This window comes from Phragmites australis, chromosome 23 (assembly GCF_958298935.1).
Source record: "Phragmites australis chromosome 23, lpPhrAust1.1, whole genome shotgun sequence".
Classification (NCBI taxonomy): domain Eukaryota; kingdom Viridiplantae; phylum Streptophyta; class Magnoliopsida; order Poales; family Poaceae; genus Phragmites; species Phragmites australis.
The window spans coordinates 20,329,583-20,352,691 of NC_084943.1; the positions used below are offsets into that span (position 1 = coordinate 20,329,583).

At 42.9% G+C, this 23,109-nt stretch overlaps 1 protein-coding gene and 1 non-coding gene across 2 annotated transcripts; both read left to right on the forward strand.

The window, feature by feature from the left end:
- The first annotated feature begins 246 nt into the window (after positions 1-246).
- LOC133906115 (scarecrow-like protein 34) lies at positions 247-3,053 on the forward strand. The gene has a single exon (XM_062347901.1). It carries the CDS (start codon positions 405-407, stop codon positions 2,559-2,561), a length of 2,157 nt encoding a protein of 718 aa, XP_062203885.1. The 5' UTR covers positions 247-404; the 3' UTR covers positions 2,562-3,053.
- Positions 3,054-3,885: 832 nt separating this feature from the next.
- LOC133906841 (small nucleolar RNA Z247) lies at positions 3,886-4,024 on the forward strand. Its single transcript, XR_009907852.1, has one exon. It is a non-coding gene; the product is annotated as a small nucleolar RNA Z247 (small nucleolar RNA).
- The last annotated feature ends 19,085 nt before the right edge of the window (positions 4,025-23,109 follow it).

Consider the following 23,109-nt stretch of genomic DNA (forward strand, 5'->3'; position numbering starts at 1 on the left):
TCCTGAGTCCATAAACAAGCGCATCACGAGGAAATGGGAAGATTAATGACTCACTGGGATCCCCAAGAAGTACTGGGCCGGCCTCAGGGCCTCACAGGGAAACCGGGCTTGGCCCCAGGGCAGTATGGGTCCTTACCCATCGGGCTCACCAGCCGTGCCGTGTTGGGCTCGAGCCCAAGCCCAGAGCCCAGCCCAGCCCACCCACGTCCGGAGCAGAGACACGCGGCAACCGATCCCCTTCCCCTCGCTTCCATTCCATTCCACCATCTCCAATTACCCCCTGTCCATCGCCGCCGCCGCCTTCCTGGAACCTTCGTTCCCCTCCCCTCCGGCCACTTCCTACAAAGCCACAAAGCCCTCCTCCTCCGCTCGCCGCCTCACCTACCCACCCACTCTCCGCCTCCATGGGCTCCTCCTACGACATCTCCCCGTGCCTCGGTTCCGGCGTCGATGACCCCTCCCACTTCTTCTACCTCTCCGACCTCGCCCCCGTCTCCCCGTCCTCCTACCTCGACCTCCCTCCGACGCCTCACCACGAGCAGCAGCAGCTGGAGCAACCCGTCGGCAACGGCGGGGGAGGGACCGCGGGGACGCCGGAGGACCTCGTGCTCCCCTACATCTCCCGCATGCTCATGGAGGAGGACATCGACGACAAGTTCTTCTACGACTACCCCGATCACCCCACCCTCGTCCAGGCGCAGCAGCCCTTCCTCGACATCCTCTCCAATTCCGACGACACAACCTGCGGCAGCGGCGGCGGCAACAGCTACCACCCCGGCCCCTCCCCCTCCTCCTCCGACAAGTCCGCGCCCCACACCCCCGCCGCCGTCAACTCCTACGACCCGGCCGCCCACTACACCAGCAGCCCCTTCGACCTCGAACCCGCGGCCTTCTTCGGCGCCGGCGCTAACTCCGACCTCATGAGCTCCGCCTTCCTCAAGGGCATGGAGGAGGCCAACAAGTTCCTGCCCTCCCAGCACAAGCTCATCATCGACCTCGACCCGCCCGAGGACGCCAAAACCTTCCTCCTCCCCAGCGAGGACAAGCTCGCTGCCGGATTCAACGGCGTCACCTCTGCTCCTCCCGCGGCTCCGGCGGTCGCGGTGAGCGTGAAGGAGGAGGAAGCGGTCGATGTGGTGCCTGCAGGCGGCGGCGGCCGGGGGCGCAAGAACCCGTACGACGAGGAGGAGCTCGAGCTGGTGAGCGGCAGGAGCAGCAAGCAGAGCGCGATGCAGGGGGAGGACGACGCGGCGCGGGACATGTTCGACAGGGTCATGATGCCCACCCACGAGATGTGCGTCGAGCAGATGCAGAAGCTGCGGATCGCCATGCAGGAGGAGGCGGCCAAGAACGACGGCGGGAAGGCTGGGAACGGGAAGGCGAGGGGCCGGCGCGGTGCGAGGGAGGTGGTGGACCTGCGCACGCTGCTCATCCACTGCGCGCAGGCCGTGGCCACGGACGATCGCCGCAGCGCCACCGAGCTGCTGAAGCAGATCAAGCAGCATGCGAGCCCACAGGGTGATGCGACACAGCGCCTGGCGCACTGCTTTGCCGAGGGCCTGCAGGCCCGGCTTGCAGGGACCGGCAGCATGGTGTACCAGTCGCTCATGACCAAGCGCACCTCGGCGGTGGATATACTTCAAGCGTACCAGTTATACATGGCCGCCATTTGCTTCAAGAAGGTGGTTTTCATATTCTCAAATCACACGATCTACAATGCCTCCCTGGGTAAGAAAAAAATACATATCGTGGATTACGGTATACAATATGGGTTCCAGTGGCCATGCTTTCTGCGACGGATAGCAGATAGGGAGGGTGGGCCACCGGAGGTGAGGATTACTGGCATTGATCTCCCCCAGCCTGGGTTCCGTCCAACTGCCCGCATTGAGGAGACAGGGCGCCGCCTCGGTAACTATGCCCGAGAGTTTGATGTGCCATTCAAGTACCAGGCGATTGCGGCATCTAAGATGGAATCCATCCGCATGGAGGATCTGAACATTGATCCAGATGAGGTGCTTATCGTGAACTGCCTGTATCAGTTCAGGAACTTGATGGATGGGAGTGTCGTGATCGAAAGCCCGAGGGATATCGCACTCAATAACATCAGGAAGATGCAGCCTCATACATTCATCCATGCTGTTGTGAATGGCTCGTTCAGTGCACCATTCTTCGTGACACGGTTCCGGGAGGCTCTGTTCTATTTCTCAGCCTTGTTTGATGTTCTGGACACAACCACCCCAAGGGACAGCGACCAGAGGATGCTGATTGAGCAGAATTTATTTGGGCGTGCTGCCCTGAATGTCATTGCTTGTGAGGGTGCAGATCGGGTGGAGCGCCCCGAGATGTATAAGCAATGGCAGGTACGGAATCAACGTGCTGGCTTCAAGCAGCTGCCATTGAATCCAGAAATCGTGCAGGTAGTGCGAAAGAAGGTCAAGGATTGCTACCACAAGGACTTTGTGATTGATGTAGATCACCAATGGCTCCTGCAGGGATGGAAAGGGCGCATCCTCTATGCCATCTCGACATGGGTGGCAAATGATGCTGGCTCTTATTATTAGCTGTTCTTTTAATCACTTGTCTGAAAATATGGATTTAGCTATGTTATCCAGTATATCTAGTGGCTGTTATGTATGGCTCAGTTAGTAGCCATGGTTCAATGAATTTCATGACTCAAAGTACGCCTATTCAGAATTCGACATGGACTTGTTTCATGGGTAGATTGTTTTGCCGTATGAACCAGTTCGTGCAGTTCAGGTTCTGAGGACGATGGGTAACACAAGAAAGATGTTGGAATCAGAAAACAGAAACCTTGTAGAAATCCATGCTTTGATGTAATGTGAATGTGAATTAGATGTTTATGCAGCCATGTCGTTGCTTAGTGCTATGTAGAGTGTAGATCTATGTCCTAGCCTGGATAATGTTCGCAGCAGCATCACCTGTGCTTGTGCCTTGTAACTGACACTTGTTGTCCTGTATCCGATGCGATGCTTACTGCACTGTTGCAGACTGTAGCATGGTATTATAAAGTGATGCAACCATGGTTTTGTTTATCTATGCTGTTTTGTACATGATGTTAAAGATGTACATGATGTAACGTGTGTGTAACGTTTGTGTAGCGAGGAGTGCGGGCACTGACCGAGTTCAGCATGTATTGTGGCATGATGACCACGCACTCCTCGCATCGTTGAGTCGTTGGCGTGCATGTAGGCACGCTCGGCCTGTTATCACGGATCGTGAATGTAACAGTCTATATAAATGAAAGGAGATCCATAGAGATCATTGCGCTTGGAAAATTATCTCCACTCGATATTCTTTTCATGGTAATCAGAGCCACGATCTGATCGATCAGCCATGTTTGGATCGCCGCTTTCCGCAACCACCGCAAATTCCTCATCGTCTACTGCTGCTGCCCAAATTGGCATCATGCCTGCGCCATCATTCAGCCACATGATCCATGTGAAGCCGACTCAGGAGAATTATCTCCTATGGAAGACTCAGATCTTACCATATCTGAGGAGCCAAGGTCTCCTCGGGTACGTTGACGGATCAATTCCGCAACCAAGCCAAACCATCCATGTCGAAGAAGAAGGGCGTCGCAGGCTCGTCGTCAACCCGGACTACACCGCCTGGTACCATCAAGATCAGTTCGTGCTGAGCGGCATCATCTCCTCGGTGACCGAGGAGGTACTCAGCACTCTCGTCGGCGTGACTACCTCACGCCAAGCCTGGCGCGAGCTGGAGAAGACCTTCGCGGCGAGCTCGCGTGCGCGCGTCATGCAGATACGCATGCAGCTCGCCACAACCCAGAAGAGGGACACCAACGTCAGCGACTACTACCGCAAGATGAAGCGGCTGGCCGACACACTTGCCGCCATCGGCAAGCCTCTCGAAGATGAAGAGTTCATCGCCTACCTCCTGCGCGGACTCGGGAGCGAGTACGACTCCCTGGTGACGAGCATCATCGTGCGCACAGATCCATACTCCATCAGTGATGTCTATGCTCACATGTTGAATTATGAGATGCGCATCGAGCAGAACAACACTGAAGTGCAGGTCACGGCCAATGTCGCAAACAGAAGCCAAGGGCGTGGCGGTGGCGGCGGCGGCGGGCGGAACATCCGAGGCAAGGGGCGCGGCAACAACAGCAATCACGCACCCGGCGGTCGCAGCGGCGGCCGTGGCAGCGGCAACAAGGAGCCGTGCCAAGTCTGCGGCAAGGTCGGCCATGACGCCCTGCGCTGCTGGTACCGCTTCGACCACAGCTATCAGGCCAACGACGCTACCAAGGTCGCGGCTGCAGCCTCCTCCAACAGGTACACCGTCGATCCGAACTGGTGTGTTGATTCAGGAGCAACAAACCACGTTACCAACGAGCTGGAACGCCTGACAACACGGGAGCGCTACCATGGTGGTGATCAGATCCAGGTCGCGAACGGTTCAGGTATGGCCATTGTCCATGTTGGAAATTCATTTATTTCTAGTTCAAATAGACCTTTATACCTAAGCCGTATCCTACATGCTCCTAGTATAAATCGACATCTCTTGTCTGTCCGAAAGTTGGCCATCGATAACAATGCTTTTGTGGAATTTCATCCAAATTTTCTCTTTATCAAGGATCGAATCACGAAGAGAGTTCTGCTCACAGGAAGATGTAGAAATGGTCTCTACATTCTTCCCAATAGAAGACCCAGCCAAACTCTCCTCTCGGCCAAGGTGTCTCAAGCTCTCATCTTGGCCAAGTCGACTTCAGAGCATTGGCACCGACGGTTGGGCCATCCAGCTTCTCCAATTGTTCATCGCATTCTGCAGAAAAATAATCTAGCTGTAGCCACTGACAACAGTCTTGCTTCAGTGTGTGATGCCTGCCAGCAAGGGAAGGCACACCGGCTTCCTTTTAGTGCTTCCACTCATGTAACCTCTGCTCCTCTAGAAATAATCCATACAGATGTCTGGGGACCTGCTGTTCCTTCAGTTCACAATGCTAAATACTATGTATCTTTCGTTGATGATTATAGTAAATTTGTGTGGATTTATTTTCTGAGATGCAAGTCCCAAGTAGAATCTGTGTTCATTCAGTTTCAGAAACTTGTTGAACATATGCTTAATCTGAAAATTCGCACGATTCAGTCAGACTGGGGAGGCGAGTATCATAGGTTGCACAATTACTTTGCGAAGTCTGGTATAGCACACATAATCTCATGTCCTCATACACATCAGCAGAATGGAGTGATTGAGAGAAAACACAGGCACATCGTAGAGACTGGTCTCACTCTTCTAGCACAATCTAAAATGCCTCTTAGGTTCTGGGATGAGGCCTTCCACACTGCATGTCATTTGATCAATAGAATGCTGAGCCCAACCATTCACTATGATACTCCAGTTCATAAACTCTTTGGCACACAACCTGACTATAATTTGCTACGAGTTTTCGGTTGTGCCTGCTGGCCTAACCTCCGAGCCTACAACTCAAGAAAACTAAACTTCAGAACAAAGCAATGTGTGTTCATAGGTTACAGTTCATCTCACAAAGGGTATAAATGCTTTGATCGATCAACAGGGAGGGTATACATCTCCCGTGATGTAGTGTTTGATGAAGTAGTTTTCCCTTTTGCTTCTCACCCAACACCTGAAACACACACACCTAATCTTTCTCATCATCCAACATTGCTGCCTGTCTACACTGAAACCTCACTCATAGCCAACACCGACAGTCCTGCAATACAAAACCCAGAACCAAAACCCATTGAACCAGTTGTAAATGATTTTCATATGGATAATGAGCTGCATGAATTTGTTCCTGACACTGATGCTGCTCCTAGTAGTCCTACTCCTGCAGGCAGTACAAGCAATGATGTTGCAGGTCAAATAGGAAGTGACTCTGGTGATGTTGCAGCTAGTAGCAGAGGAGATGATGAACAGGCATTAGAGGCAGCAGCGCAACACCCAATGTGCACAAGACTTCGAGACAACATCATCAAGCCAAAGGTGTTCACTGATGGAACTGTAAGATATTCAGGCAGACTGAAGAATTTCAGTGGCACAGTGTTTGTTGAAAATCCGACAACAGCACTTGCAGTCTCAATTTCAGAACCTGAAACTTTGCAGGACGCCTTGAAGGATGATGGGTGGAAGAAAGCCATGGATGATGAATATTCTGCATTGCTGAGTAATGATACATGGGAACTAGTACCACCAAGAAAAGGGATGAACTTGATTGACAGCAGATGGGTGTACAAAGTAAAGAGAAAGGCTGATGGTTCAGTTGAGAGACTCAAAGCTCGGTTAGTAGCTAAGGGCTTTAAACAGCAATACGGAGTTGACTACTTGGATACATATTCTCCAGTTGTCAAACCCACTACAGTTCGAGTGATATTATCACTAGCTGTGTCCAGAGGCTGGACTATGCACCAGATTGACATTCAAAATGCTTTCTTGCATGGTTTTCTCAAGGAAAAAGTTTTCATGAAGCAGCCACCAGGGTATGAAAGTATTGACAAGCCTCCAGGATATGTATGCAAACTGAAGAAGGCACTGTATGGATTAAAAACAGGCTCCAAGGGCCTAGCATTCTAGACTGACAAGCAAACTTCAAGAGTTAGGCTTTACCTCATCCAAGGCTGATGCATCTCTGTTCATATTTAACTAAGAAAGTGTGACCATTTATATGCTGATTTATGTAGATGACATTATTATAGTCAGCTCAAGCACTGCAGCCACAAGGAATTTAGTTCAGCAACTGAAGAGTGAGTTTGCTGTCAAGGATCTAGGCCAACTAGATTACTTTCTGGGAATTCAGGTTAAGCCAGAAAAGAATGGAGTTCTTCTGTCCCAGAAAAGGTATGCTCATGATCTTCTGCAAAGAGCAAATATGAGTAGGTGCAGACCAATATCCACTCCAATGACATCAGCTGAGAAACTGTCCAAGGACCAAGGCAGTTTGCTGACAGAGAATCAGAGATTTCAATACAGAAGCATTGTAGGAGGGCTTCAGTATATGACCATAACCAGGCCTGACTTGTCTTTTGCAGTAAACAAGGTGTGTCAGTTCATACAAAGTCCTATGGATATACATTGGGCTGCAGTTAAACGTATACTTCGGTTCATCAAAGGGACACTTGATGTTGGACTGAAAGTACAGAGATCAGCATATTTTACACTGAGTGCCTTCTCAGATGCAGACTGGGCAGGGTGCCCAGATGATCGACGCTCAACTAGTGGCTTTGCAGTCTTTCTGGGAAATAACCTAGTGTTATGGAGTTCTAGAAAACAAGCTACTGTTTCAAGATCAAGCACGGAGGCGGAGTACAAAGCTATTGCAAATGTCACTGCCGAACTAATTTGGGTTCAGTCCTTGTTGAAGGAGCTCGGGATTTTTCAACACAAGGCACCACTGCTGTGGTGTGACAATCTTGGAGCTACGTACCTCACTGCTAATCCTAGGTTTCATGCTCGAACAAAACACATCGAAGTGGATTTCCATTTTGTTCGTGAACAGGTAGCCCGGAAGGCTTTGGAGGTGAGGTTCATCTCATCAAAAGATCAACTTGCAGACGTTTTCACGAAGGCATTGCCAAGAGCACCATTTAGTTCTATATGTCACAATCTCAACTTAGTATCACTAGGTTGAGATTGAGGGGGCGTGTTAAAGATGTACATGATGTAACGTGTGTGTAACGTTTGTGTAGCGAGGAGTGCGGGCACTGACCGAGTTCAGCATGTATTGTGGCATGATGACCACGCACTCCTCGCATCGTTGAGTCGTTGGCGTGCATGTAGGCACGCTCGGCCTGTTATCACGGATCGTGAATGTAACAGTCTATATAAACGAAAGGAGATCCATAGAGATCATTGCGCTTGGAAAATTATCTCCACTCAATATTCTTTTCACATGAGAGCTCTTCCCAGATGGCATGTGTTATTATCCATTCATGATTTGTGTTGTGACAGTGGGTCGAATCTTTTTGCTTGCGTCTACATGTTAAAAGTTTGATGTGGTAAAGACACTGATATATCTTTTGAATTGTTAGCGTAGCATCGATTTCTCTTGGAATTGTTCGGTGATAAGGATGCACCTATTATCATGGTGTCAATCTGTTGTACAAACAAGTGTCTTTGCATGTTCAAGCTGTTTAGGACTGATCATCCATTCCATTCACTTCACCTGTTGCGAGTTCATCGAAACAAGGTCACCCTTTCTTGCCTGTTGCAATCCTTGGAGGCAGTGACAAAGACGTTCTGTTTCCTCCACACTGGAAACTGTCATTGAATGATACTACTCCAACACTGGTATCCCAATATCGAGCAAGGTATGCAGTTTTCAGCATTTGTCAGGAGATTTGCGATGATTCCATGTATCCCTACATGATATAATTGCAAATCAAATCCCAGCAGTTGTTAGGGTCACATACATCTTCCCAAGTAACGGCCATGCACACAGCTCAAGTTCGAACTCGTCAAGATTGTCAGGTGTCAGGTTTGTTATAGTATCATACCAGATACAGACAGAAGCAAGAGTACCTGAAACCCTGAGCACAACCCTTGAAAATGCAGGACCGGATTATGGGAATATCTCCCTGCACATGGCACTGAGCTGGTGGCGGTGAGGCCTGACTGAAACGAGCCAGTTGAAAAAAATAACAGTACTGCAAACACATGAGTAGCAGGAGACATCAGAGCACCTGTCACTGATCTTCAAAGACCAGCACAAAAAAAACAGGGTTTGATCACAGGACAAGCTGCGCAAAACGATCAGAAAACAAGCTGAGGAACCACCAACTAGCATGGATCGAATCTTCGTCTAGTACAAATTTACAGATGGGGATGGCGATCTTGTGTGTGACATGCCAAGTTGTCGATTATCATTTTGGAGATTTAAACTAACATGATAACAATGAGAGATTAGAGAAATCGAGGGCCTGGGAACCGGATGGCCGACCCTGACCAGATGAAGGCATTAAGGTCCTGTTTGTTTCAGCTTCGGATTCTGGCTTTCAGCTTTTATAATCCGAAGCTGAAACAAACAGGCAGCTTTTGGTTATAGCTTTTTAAGATCTGCTGGTTGGATTGTGAGAATCTGAGAAGCTGGTTTTCCTCAGCTTTTGATAGATTGTGAAAGTCCATTTTACTAAACTGTCCATTAAATTTTTTTAGAATCTATAGTCTAAAAGCTTTTCACAATCCAGCTTTTCACAATCCAGCTTTTAACAATCCAGCTTTTATAAACTGCTTTTCAGAATCCCTAGCTGAAACAAACAGACCCTAAAACATCTGACCAGGGTGACTTTCACGAAAACCGCCCGCCTGCAGTGCTTACCTTTTTTTAAACTCCGGTACAAGTACACATACACGCACGTAAGCATATCTCTTCACGCACGTACTGACACTACGCTTGCTAAAATCAGAGACACGAAGCTTAAAAATTGATAAAGTCACCATATAATACAGTGCTTACTTGTGTAGACTTGACATATGTTTCTTGTGCAAGAAGATTACAAGAACTCTTCGACGTAGAAGTAGACAGACCTCTGGTTAATCACAGTTGTTAAGCTTTAAAAACACAGGTTTTGAACTTGTCAAATGACAAAAGCATCTCATCGCATTGATCTTGGTGCACCAGGCAGAAGAGGCCAGTCAGTGCTTGCAAGTTGCAACAGCCTAGTTGCCATCACCAGACGTCCACCTACAAATCATCCAATCCGATGCGTAGAATCTCCCGGTCTACGCGTCCGTACGACTTCGGTATGATAAGAAATTAGTTAAGGATGAGCTGTGTCTATGCTATTTTGAAAAGGATACAATATGATTTGTGAGTTTGTATTATAATGCATGTTCAGACAGGCTTCTTGTGCAAGAGTGCAAGGGTTGTTCTTGTTCGTTCTAGAAGTTGACAGACCTCTGGATAATTTTAATTTATTAACCCTATGAAGTTGCTTGTAAAAAAAATAAAAACAGGCTTCAACAAAGTTAGACTCGTTCATTTTTTTAGAAAAGAAAATGTCTTTATTCCGGCTCTGATAAGATATGTACTCAAACTTACAAAGTTAGACTAGTGCATAGAATGCTTTTAAGCTTCAACATTATCTCAGGTCCGTAGAATCTCAGTTAGCTTGGTGTTTTTTTAAGAACTACAGTGGAGGAAATCCCACTGTTGTAATTTTATTAATAAACTGTAAAAGGCAGGAACCAAAGCACTGTATAAAGCCTGGCACGCTGGGTGCTCAAGAACAAGAAGCAAAAACTAAATTTGGTGTTATCAGACTAATTCTGCAGTTTCTGCCTCTAATATTAAAAACCTGTATATTTCCATGCACACGAAGAAGAGGTCAGTGCAGCTTGCAACGGCCTAGTTGCCATCAAATTCAGAACGGTGATATGAGCCTTAATTTCAGGGTAGAACAGGTCGAATGGAGCCGTTAAGTATCCTAGGCTTTTAGATAAGATCTCATGTTGAAAATTTTTACAAACTAAATGCAACGGATCATCAATATATGGACAATCCGTAAGTTTTTTCGGAATCTTCGCATATTTATGGAGGTTCCGCAGAAATCTACGGATACTCCAAAATTTTCAAGAAAAAACAAACTGATGCATATGCAACTCAACGTGGATCAAATCTACCTAGCACTTGTGGATGTATTCCAACCTATTTCACTAAGTACATGTAGCTCAAACCTCACAAGAAAGTAGATCAGGTCGAACCCTAAAATTCAACAGGTACAAGAGTATGCAAGAAGTAGATTGGGTTGAAATCACAAGAAGATCGGGTCAAAATCACAAGATGTTGACAATAGAGACACAAAGATTTGTTCACTGAAGTTCAACCACTCCCCAAAGAGGTGCATATGTCTCTGTTGAGGAGCCCACAAAGAGTCGGATCTCTTTCAACTCTTTCCTCACCCAAGCTACCATAAAGATCAAGCTACGGTTACTTACTCAAATCATAAGGGTAATACAAATATCCCGTGGCTCACGACAAGATTGGGAGCTCGACGGTCGGCGTCTGGCCGTCTAGGTGGACGAACCACCAAGAGTAACAAACACGAAAACCATCAACTTGATAAAGAAAACAAGTGCTCAAATGATGGATTTGAATTTCACTAGCACTATTCCTTGCTCTCACTCCAAATTTCACCTTGAATCACAAGGGGAAGAGAGAGAGCTTTGAATGTTTGAGAGCTGCATTGTCTCAGGTTAGGTCGTGATGAATGAGCTACACCCTTGGAGGAGAGAGAGTGTGGGTATAAATACTCCACACATAAAACTAGCCGTTACACCCGTTGAATTGCAGACACTTCACAAAGGTGCGGACACTCCGCAAAAGTGCGGACTCTCTGCACATCCCAATTAACCCCAATTCTGTTCAAGTGTGGACTATCCGTAAAAATGCGGACCCTCTGCACTTGCACATCTCTACAAGGTTAGGGCTAACCTAGGTGCACATCTCTAAAAGGTTAGGACTAACCTAGGTGCATGTGTTGTGTTGATATGTCTCTCATAGGTATATTAGATCTTTTGAGTATTGTTTCTATGCAAACAAGTAAATTTTGTATCCCCTTAATAGAATGATATCCTAAACTCAATTTCAAAAGACAAAATGAATTTAAAACTATAAGATCCATATGCCGCTTTAATTTTTCCTTTTTAGGGATCACTATTTGTCAAATTCTAACATGTTTGAATTAAACCTGTCCATACTTCATAAATCTCATTAGTTCTTTAATTATTTTGTCATTACCACCAAACCCACCAAGGGGGCTTAGAAGCACTTTCAATCTCTCCTTTTTAGTGATTGATGACAACCCAATTAAAGCTTACAAAAGATGTATATAGTTAAAACTTTTGAATCCTTATGATATAAAGAACTCCCCCCTAAATATGTGCATTTGAATATACTTCAAAAAATTTGGCCTTAAATGCTAATTGCACATTTTGAGGATAATGTGGAGACTCCCCATATATCATAGCATCTGTGGGGTGCAACAACAGTAGGTGTGAATGATAAAAAATAACCATGATGCGCATAACATGATATGCACAACAATAACCTGAATTTTTATCCAACTGTGGATCCTCCGCAAAATATGCAGACACTTCGCATTTTTCGAAGAAATGTGGACACTCCAGACATTTTTGCGGACTCTCCACTACTAACAGAATCTAAAATAAAACACACATCACAACACAAAAACAAATGAATACACACTAGCATAATAAAACTTAGTTCCAACATAAAGTTTAGCAGTTTCAACATACCACAAACACACAAGTTCTCATGCCCACCACCACACACACGAAAGATGGAGTTATTACAAGACGAATACACGAATAGATAAGCTTTCACCCCCCCCCCCCTTGGCATCAAGCGCAAAAAAAGAAGAAAATGAAAGATTTTGATGAAAAGTGTCTACTCGTCATTGTCCTTGTCCTCATCATTGTCATCATCATCTTGATACTCACCTCCTTGTTCGCTTTCTTCTTCTTCTTCAATCTCACCATGGGTAGAGCGAGCACGACGAGAGCGGGCAACTAGAGGAGGAGCCCCTTCTTCTTCACGATTCGCTGCCTCCCACTTGGCAAACAGATCACCAAAATCGGGCACTTCTTGATGGGGAGAAGTAGGAAGATCTAGATGCCCCTTGATCTCCTTTACGTCTTGTCTTAACTCATTAGCCTTTGTGGTGTTGTAGCGACACATTGAGAAGATTGATCGAAGCATATTCTTGATGTATTTGTCACGACCATGAGAGCCACCACCATGAGAATATGAAGAGGAAGGTGCACGAGATGAACTTTCACCACAGGATGGCCTAGAGGATGCCTTCTTCTTGACACGATAGGACTCATGAATGCAATCTTTAGGAAAAGTGATCTTGGTGACCTTCTCAACGATGAACATGATGCAAGGAGGATAAGGAAAGCTTTTTCTTGCATCATCCATGGCGTCACAAAGCTTAACTCAAATGAAATCACCAATGCTAAAAGGTCTTCGACCAGGTGCCATCCTAAGGAGAATGTTCCTTGACATGCCATAAAGCTTAATCATATCTCCTTCTTTGGGTTGATGGTTTGGCGAAAAAGAAGATTGAGATAATGATAATATGGCTTCAAACCATGAGTAGAACCATCAGCCATTCGAGGATCCTCATATATCTCACCCACGTCATACTCCTTGATCTTCTTCTCAACAAGTATGGTACCATGTTCATTATCTTTTAATCCAGGAGCAAGAAGATGAGAGAAGGTAATGTAGTCAATGAAATAATGAATTCCAAGAGTGGTCCAATGAATCTCATTCTTGTGGATATGGAAAAAGAACGAGGCATGAAATTGAGCAATGATCTGTTCATTCCAATCATACTTGAAACCCATGATATCTCTTATCCTTTTTTTCGTACAAGCATCGATATCTTCATCAAAGATGGGATCATCAGCATCTTCCATGTACTTCCAATCGATGTACTGCATAGGAACAATAGGCTTGATCTTGCTTCAATGGATGATGGAAAGATAGAAATCAATGTGGAATTGACACCAAAACTGTCCATCCAAGGACTCATCTCTTGGCCACAAGTATGAGTCATTTTTTCTTTCCTTCTTGACCACTAGCCATTGATTCTTGTAGCTTTTCGGTAAGCGAGGATCATATGGTTGATTGACATGTGGAGAGTGCATCTTGGAAAACTCATTGTATGACACTTGATCTCTTCCAAAGGTAATATCAATGTGTGGAGTATGTAGACAAAATCTTGGATCAATCCACTTTCCCAAACGTTCCTCATCTCTTTCTCCTGGGTCTTGTGACCTCTAGCTCTTTTAGCAGCAGCAGCAACAAAAACAACAACAACAACATTTAGAGGCTCTTCAATGTGAATACCCTGTCTGCCACTTCTTGCACCTCGCTTGACCGCTTGCTTTCTTGTGGCAATCTTAACATGACCACCACTTGCCCTAGTTGTGCAAGAACCACTGCCTTCTCCTAACTATTCTCCTGTCCCAAAAGTAACATCAGCTTGATATGGCTCATCAAAGGGAATAGGTCCATAACTTTGAGCTTGAGGGTCATGGTTGCGTTTGGTACATGCTTGAATTGTCGAGTTCCTCGGGTCTGGATGTTCCATCACAACTGAAAGATAGTGGGGGCCCATAAGCTATGGAAGAGATTGGAATAAGATTCAAGTAGGACATCACGGCTTAGATTTTGTTCCACAAACTGCGAAGTCTCCGCAAAAAAATGTGCGGATCCTCCTCAAATATGCAGACTTTCCGCGGATCACATATCAAACCCTTAATTGTGATTTTGAAATACCGAGGGATGCAAATGCCGCCAGGGATATGATATCATAGACACCTAAGAAGGATATCTACCAAAAGAATACCGTTTTAGGGTATCCTATGAAGAGATCGTGCAAAAACTTGATTTGTACCTTGAGAGAGAGAGAGAGGAGAGATGAACTTGAGGTCGATCTAGAGAACTTCATGTAGAATCTGCACTAGGAGAGTTGATCTTTATGTAGATGCGGAGCCTCCGAAGATTGGGCTTTCAAATCACCGGAGAAAGAGATTTGGAGGGGAAACTCAGGGAAGAGAGAGAGAGTGAGAGTGAGTGAGAGAGAGAGAGAGAGAGAGAGAGAGGCGTCGGTGGTGAAGATAGAATGACTGCTGGAGAGAGGGGGGGTTTAACCTGGCGGGTAGGTTAAAAAGAGGTGAAAATTCTCAAACTGCAGAGTCTCTGCATAATTATGCGGACTCTCCGCACTTGGATCAACATGAGGTAAAAGATAGATTTGAGATAGATTACGAGGAGGATTTGAGTGAGATGTGTTTTGATGGACATGAGAGATCATGTTACTTGTGATTAGCCAGCAATCAACCAATCAGAACTATAATCACAAGTGACATGACGTGATCAAAGATCCAAATTTTAAAAGAACACAACTCTAAAGCTACCTTTTCAGAAACTCCTGTCTATAAACGCTAGAAATTTACAACAATCAATTGTATGCAATAAGTCAGGTCATGTTGCAAGAATCTAGGATATTTAGCTTATTTCTCAACTCCCAGAAATTTTGCTCGTCTAGTGGCTTGGTGAGGATATCGGATAGTTGTTTTTCTGTTCTCACAAGGTGAATATCAATATCCCTTTTGGTTGAGTGGTCTCTCAATAAATGGTGTCGGATGTCTATATGTTTGGTTTTTGAGTGTTGCACAGGATTGTTAGCTATTTATATGGCACTCTCATTATCACACAAATGTGGAACTTTGGTCATATTATAGCTATAGTCTCTCAAGGTTTGCCTCATCCAAAGTAGTTAAGCACAACAAGTACCCGCTGCAATATACTCGACCTCGACAGTGGATAGGGTCACGAAATTTTGTTTCTTTAAGGACCAATAGACCAAGGACCTACCCAAGAATTGGCAAGTCCCCGAGGTACTCTTTCTATCCACTTTGCACTCAGCATAATCGGAATCTGAATAGCCGATAAGTTCAAACAAAGGTAAAACCTTTAGGATACCATAAACCAAGGTAAGGGGTATGAACCAAATATCTAAGAATTATTTTAACAACTATTAAATAACACTCTTTTAGAGCGGCTTGAAATCTTGCACACATGCACACACTAAGAATTGTATCGGGTCTAGATGCACAAGGCAAAGTAAAGATTCAATCATGGAGCAATATATCTTTTGATCCACGGCCTTGCCTTCTTCATTGAGATCGAGATGTCCATTTCCTTGCATGAGAGTTTTGATTGGTTTGACATTCTCCATATCAAATTTCTTGAGTATATCCTTGATTTACTTAGTTTAACATATGAATGTTCCTTTCTTGAGTTGTTTGATTTAAAATCCTATGAAGAACTTCAACTCCCTCATCATTGACATCTCAAACCTCTTCGTCATAATCATACTAAACTCTTCACAAAATATTTTATTAGTAGAACTAAATATAATATCATCGACATATATTCGATAAATAAATAAATTATTATTAATATTTTTAGTGAAGAGAGTAGAATCGGCTTTGCCTATTTCAAACCCTTTTTGATGAGAAAATCCCTAAGACATTCATACAATGCTCTAGGTGCTTGTTTAAGCCCATAGAGCACCTTATGAAGTTTGTATACATGATTAGGATACTTGAGATATTCAAATCTGGGTGGTTGCTCCACATACACAAATTCAGAGATTGATCCATTTAGAAAAGCGCTCTTCACATCCAGTTAGTGTAGCTTGAAATCATGGTGAGTAACATAGTCAAGTAATATACGAATTGACTCAAGCCTACGTACGAGAGCATACATCTCACCAAAGTCTAAACCTTCGATTTGTGTGAAGCCTTGAGCAACCAACCATGCCAAGTGTCCGTGCATTATAACAAAAACATAAATATTAGATATGTTAACATCAATCACAAACACAAGGTATGAATATATAGATGTGCTATGAGAGTATCGCTAAATGAATACGTTGGGAGCGATACTGTAGTTTGATTTCAAATGGAATACAAAAAGAGTAGTAGGTTATCCGCTAATTTTTCTCATAATTTCTTTATTGATTATCATTAGTAAAATAGATTCTGTATCCGTAACCAATAATGAGACGGGAAGGCTAAAGGATGAGGGTGGATGGCAAAAAATGAGCAAAATATTTGAAGTTTAGAGGTTTTTATTATATGAAGGAGGGGAAAAAAGAGGTGATATAAAAATAAATTTGTATTTTATATAGTAGAGATTGTGTATGCATTTTGGTACTCTTTCGGGTTTTTCGCCGGAGTGAGTTCACCTGTACGGGAAGACGAACTGTTTTTTTTTTTCGTTTTGAGACGAAAGGTCCACCAGTTCGCCTCTAGGCCCATATGTTTTAAACATGGGCCAAGCCAGCCTCACTCGGTTACTTTTTCTTTTCTTTCCTGACCTTATTTTGTTGGCCTTCCGCGTGCGGTAGAGCACACAGGAAAAATTCGTGGTATTCTTATTCTTCCAGGTCCCTATCAAATAGAGCGTTTCTTCTTTAGGGCCTATTTGGAATGCAGGAATACTGGAGGAATTTGTGGTAATAGTCCACCATCGGAAGAGGCAGGAAATCAAGACAAATCCTGCATGTCCAATGAGTATTCTAGCGACCTAGCCAGATGGTCTCGAATTATTTGAAAGAAATCCTAGATTGTCTCAAGTGAGCACAGACGACGAGATATATGGCAGATCAGATTTGGTACAAGGACATACATTCTGGGGGCAGGATCTGTACCGTGCATCGACCAAAGGTGGTTCATGCACAACGGGATGCATAGTGTACATGGAGGTAACGACATGTAGACAGTTGCACGGTCAGTTAGTCTCCTCTCCTGACCAATCTGGCCGGCCAAAATCCTCTGCTCAAACTGCCATTTAAGCTACCTAAAGCGATCTTGTGTTCAGCATGGAATATATATATCTATGCCGTGACCTTGACCTGATGCAAGTGTTTGAATTTGAACCTCAATTTGTACCCATTTGGCGTGTATCCAGAGCTCGTGTCGTGTTGCTGACCGATCACTGCACGTCTGCACATGGCACTTGTTGCCTCTCTAGCCTCTACTGAACTCTTCACATGCTCATGCATGATGGGTTCAGATTAACAAGTGCAAAAGGCAGATTAACATGTGCTCATGCTCTCACGTTCATGCATCTACCATGGTTAGTATATAGTATCCTAAATATAAGTTCATTTATATTTTTCATAAGTCAAACTTTTTTAACTTTGACCATCAATAACCAGTGGTGGACCTAGCTAAAAATTTTAGATGAGACGAACTCGAGCGACAAACTAAATCAAAAGTAAAAAATACACCATATACACACCGCATTCGCATATTGCAATCACACAAATTAGAGTGTAAAGGGTAAATAAACACATAGAAGAAGATTTCAGATGATACCACTAATATAAAAAACAAATAACAGTTCTTGCACCAATACCATATAATTCAAAATACACCAAAAGATAATGGATCAATCAACCTGTCAATTTAATAAAGATCATTTAGTTTGTGATAATGAAGTGATTATATTCCTTAAAAATTGGTAAAAATTATGAGAATATACATACCACTAGTAAAACACTAAGCACGTCTAGATCCTTTAGATTAGATTTTCTTGGCAAGTCTATTTTTTGGTTTTCATGACTTGAAACCTCTTCTTAATTTTATCACAATCAAGTCCTTTAAAAATTCCTTTCACAATGTAGCACAACATCAAGTAATTAAGCCAATCATCGGATATCTTATTGCGCAAATCTATCTTGATTAAGTGCATAGTCGAGAATGCTCTTTCAACTGATGCCGTTGTCACTGGTAGGATCAATGCTAACTTAATGAGGCGATAGACCAATGGAAATATGCTTTTCAGTTTCAATCATCTTCACAGCCAAACTTCTAAAATCATGACAAGTAGTGAAATTATCAATTCTTCTCACATGTATAATGAAGGTCTCAAGTTGATCTTTTATAAGAGAATGATCAATAATTGTGAAATCTTCGTCATAGATCTCTGTTAGTCGATCAATCTTATCAAGATCAAACTTAGAGAAGGAATTTCTTGGATCAAGACAAGAAAAGCAAACAAGCAACTTCGATGATACCTCGTTGAAGCGATCATCCATTTCTGTGATAATAGTCAAGTGCAATAAAGAATGTATCAACACGGTAATGATACTCTTGAGTGATCAAGTTCCCATCATGCCTTGATAGACCCTATCTTGGTATTGTCTCATCCATATTTGGTATTAAAATATGTTTTGCAACATAAAATGATTTGACTTCTTCCAATAACGGCTCACGGCCCACGGCTCACCAAAGTTGTACCCCTTCGGTCCTTCGTTTCTTTCCTCTCCAGCAGCATCAATAGAGCAACGCCTTTCTTCTCCACCTCCGACTGGCTGGACACAGCCATGTAGGGCAAGGGTGTAGGGCTGCAGGCTCTACGGAGAAGGGGGTAGGGTACCACTGCCTGCCGGTAGCTAGGGCGGCCACCCCACCTCACTTATAGGGAGGGTCCGCCCCTATCAATGACAAGAAAATCAAATAGAATGATAACATAAGGCTGATGTTACTAAATTCATCGTGAAAAATACTATATATATATATATACTATTTCTATTTAAAATAATATATATTTATAAATATTATTAGTCAAAGTGTTATGTTAGAGACCGTGTTGATATCCTAAATGGACCTATATTTAGAATCAAAAGAGTACATGCACATATATAGTTTGTACGCTAATCAATTTTGAAAATATAATGCTCATGAACTATCTTTCGGCTGCATGTTGGCACAGGGATCCACTGCAGATCAATGTGTGTACTTAACTGTCACAGCACGGGACATGTGTGATAGGGACACGCGTTAGGCCATGGGTGGACCCAACATAAAGCGAGAGAGGACATAAGATCGGCTCAAATTCTTATTTTCCAGTGGACTCCAATAGCCTTAGCTCTTATTTCGTGAAATAGTAAATGCCTAATCACTGTTACGCCCCCATTTATCTTTTGGGTTGGGTCTGCCCCTATGTCGGTGGTGCTCTTGACCGGTCAAATTATGACACACATGTGCGTATGGGCCCAGATCCCTGTGCTGTTTGTTTACTAATCTGCTGGTTCCTGCGCTTGAAATTTAGTGGCAGGTGGTTTAATCTGAGCTAAACCTAGGCTTAAGTATCTGACAAACACATGGCAGACAGATCGAGCATTGGATCATCTCACCATCCCCATATATAATTGGCATCTCTTGTTTGTTTGCAGCTTGAAGTACATACATGTCTAATAATTAGATAGATAGTGTTCGGTTCGCTAATTTGTAACGGTATTTGATTACATGATTAACTGATTATGGTTGTTTCTATTTGGTTGGAGCGGAGTGCAATCAGATACCATGGAATCGCTTACCAGTTCAGATTTGTTACACCTCTATTTGGATGGTAACTAGAACACAAAGCCATGCTCGTCCCTGACGCTATGCTTGGCTGGTAGGTGTGGCCAGAGAGCACTCGAATCTGTCCGGTAGGGCGGTGGGTTTACAAGCCGGTGTGGCTCCATGTGCAATGGGTGAGCTCGCGGATCTGGTGGCAAGCACGGCCGGTCCGAGTCCAAGCAGCCGGCAGTCGGCGAGCACATGACCATGACCATAATATTGTGTATATGCAATTAGCACATTATCCGGTGAATGAAGCACAACCATGATATTCCCTTATGTCATAAATATTTGCCGTTTTGATTAAGATTCGATTAAACTTTGAAAACTTTGACTATTAATATTTTTCAAAATATTTAGTTTGAAAACATAAAAATCACACGTGTAGATTTGTTCTAAAACATACTTTCATAATATTATATTTTTATTAGATATTATAACCATATTCTAATAGAAACTAATAATCAAAGTTACATAGGAAAGACAATAAAAAAACAAAAACGACAAGGTATTTAATCTGAGGGAGTATTTGATACCATTACCGAGTGGTACCAAACAAATCAAGTAATCAGCCATTCCATCCCCATTTCCCCTGTAAACCAATCCCCTTTACGTTTATGTTACCCATCCATGAACCAAACACTATCTTAGTGTTACATCCTTCCCCATATAGATTTGCTTTGGAGTTTGTAGTCACATTTTTTTAACGCATGCGAGCTCTCATTCTTTCACAGAGATCTAGCTTTTGCAATGCAAGCACATTATATTGATCATGGTTTTTATCATTTATAGCTATAAGACTAATATAATATGAAAATATTTTGAAATATGAATCTAGTTGTGTAATTTTTTACACTATACTTATAATATAGCTAACTGTTGATCAAAATATACAAAGATTGATTTTTTTTTCAAAATAAAACACAGATTGATTTTTTTTTCAAAATAAAACACTTCTTATATTTTTGGACGGATGAAGTATTACTGTATACTTTCTTGTAACTATTATCCATATACAGTTGATTATAATAGCCATGGTTATTATGTTTTATTGTAATTGTTATCGATGATATATAGTTGATTGAAACCGCTGCTTGTGCATGCCTTGTCTTGTGTGGCAGGTGATGTCTTGTGTGCCTACTGCCTAGCGCACTAGGAGGCACGCATGTGGGCTTGTGTGTTGGACCCTTTGGTGCACATGATGCTGGCGCCTTACTTTGTTATGCACCAGTACAAAAACACTTATCAATATCGATTCCAAACAGGTATTACTATCGATTGAATGATAACGCCAGTTTGAGAACCAACAAAATGCACTTATCAATGTCGGAACTGACAGTGAACCAAAAGCGATGCAAAAGCTGCTTTACTACTGTTTTTTGAACCGATAGAGTCACTATCGACTCTAAAATCAACAGTGATAGTAAGTATCATTATCTATTTATATCTTGAACCGATAATAATAAATGTGTCACATGGTGCAAAAATGCTCTACCAGAAACTCTTCAGCATGGGAATCTATATCAAGTTTGAGATAAAAATTGTTAGAACTTCCGCTTCAAATCCCTATGCTGAAGAGTTTCTTGTAGAGCAATTTTGCACCATATGACACATGATCCTAACTAGGAGGGGGAAGGTTGAACGGCCAGGGAGAGCGACGACAAGGTTATCTTGAGGTGGGGCGGCGGCAACCGGACGGGCATCAGGGCAACGTGCATTAGGATGAGAATACAACTAAGTGTTCGGGTGCAGGGATGTTTGAATTTATATTCAGCGGTATCATTGTCGGTGTTAGCCTCTTATCATTGTCGACTGCTAGCGATCGGACGGGCGAAGGCAACGTGCTTTAGGATGAGAATACGACTAAGTATTGGGGGATCGAGATGTTTGAATTTATATTTAGCGGTATCATTACCGGTTCTATACTACAAACGACATGGATACTCTTTCCAATTTTTAAACATTGTATATTGTGACAAATTAGTGCCGATTCTAGACACCAACGGGCAGGATAAAGAAGTATCACTGCCGGTTCGTGTTACAAACCGATAATGATAAAAGAAGTATCACTGATAATCCATAATACTAATCGGTAATGATGTATCACTACACGAACCGACAGTGATAGTGGGTATCACTATTGGTTCTTAATAGCTCACTGATTGATCGATTGTTGGAGCATATGAACCGGTAATGATATCTTATTACTACCAGGTATTTTCAAATTAGTAGTGAAAAGGGGATATTGATGACTCGTTTTACAGTAGTGCATTGTCGGAACTGTCAGTGATACTCAGCCCCAAAATTTGATATTTTTAGCGATACAAGTCACACATTTTTTCGTACGAAATACACATGTGCGGTTCATGGGTATTGAACCTGCAATCTCACTCTTCATACTAGCTTCCTTATCATCTCAAATTATAGATGTAGCTAATAGTCATGAGGTAATTTATTCTTTTAACTTTTCTTGTCAAAATCTTTGGATGATTTTTTGGATATTTAGATGGCTTCAAATAAAAAGGTTGTGAACTGTAAAGTTGTAGAACTTAAGAGCTACAATATGTGACATATATATATATTAGTTTCACCAACACGTGTCCTAATAACTCGACACAAACATGCAAATGGGCATATGTTTTTCACGATTTCATCATGAACCAACTTAAACACTGCATATATCATTTCACCCTATGATTATTACTATTAGAGTTCACCCTTTATCTAACCTATATTTTTGTATCACTTCAAGTTTCATCCGAGTTAGGCCAACATAAAAGCGGAAGAATAGTTACAGAAGTTAAATTATTTGTGAGCCATATTTGGACACTTTAATGATTTCAAATAAAAAAAGTTGTCAACTACAAAGCTGTAAATCTCGTCAAGAGCTACAATATTTATATAAAATTTATCTATATACAACTTAAATTTATGAATTTCTAAAGATAGATTGTCCTTATTATCACTACTAGTTCGTGACAAGAACCGGTAATGCTACTCTCTCCATTATTACTAATAGTTTGTAACATAAACTAACATTAAAAAAATCTACTTTCACTTCCGATTCATTTTAAGAACTTATATTAATAGTATTAGTGTCGATTCTTAATACAAAATGATAATAATAATTATTTTTATTGTCGATTCTTTTCTGAT

Bases quoted from the DNA above. Each gene is read 5' to 3' on its own strand.
- LOC133906115 (XM_062347901.1), top strand. From the start codon at position 405: ATGGGCTCCTCCTACGACATCTCCCCGTGCCTCGGTTCCGGCGTCGAT.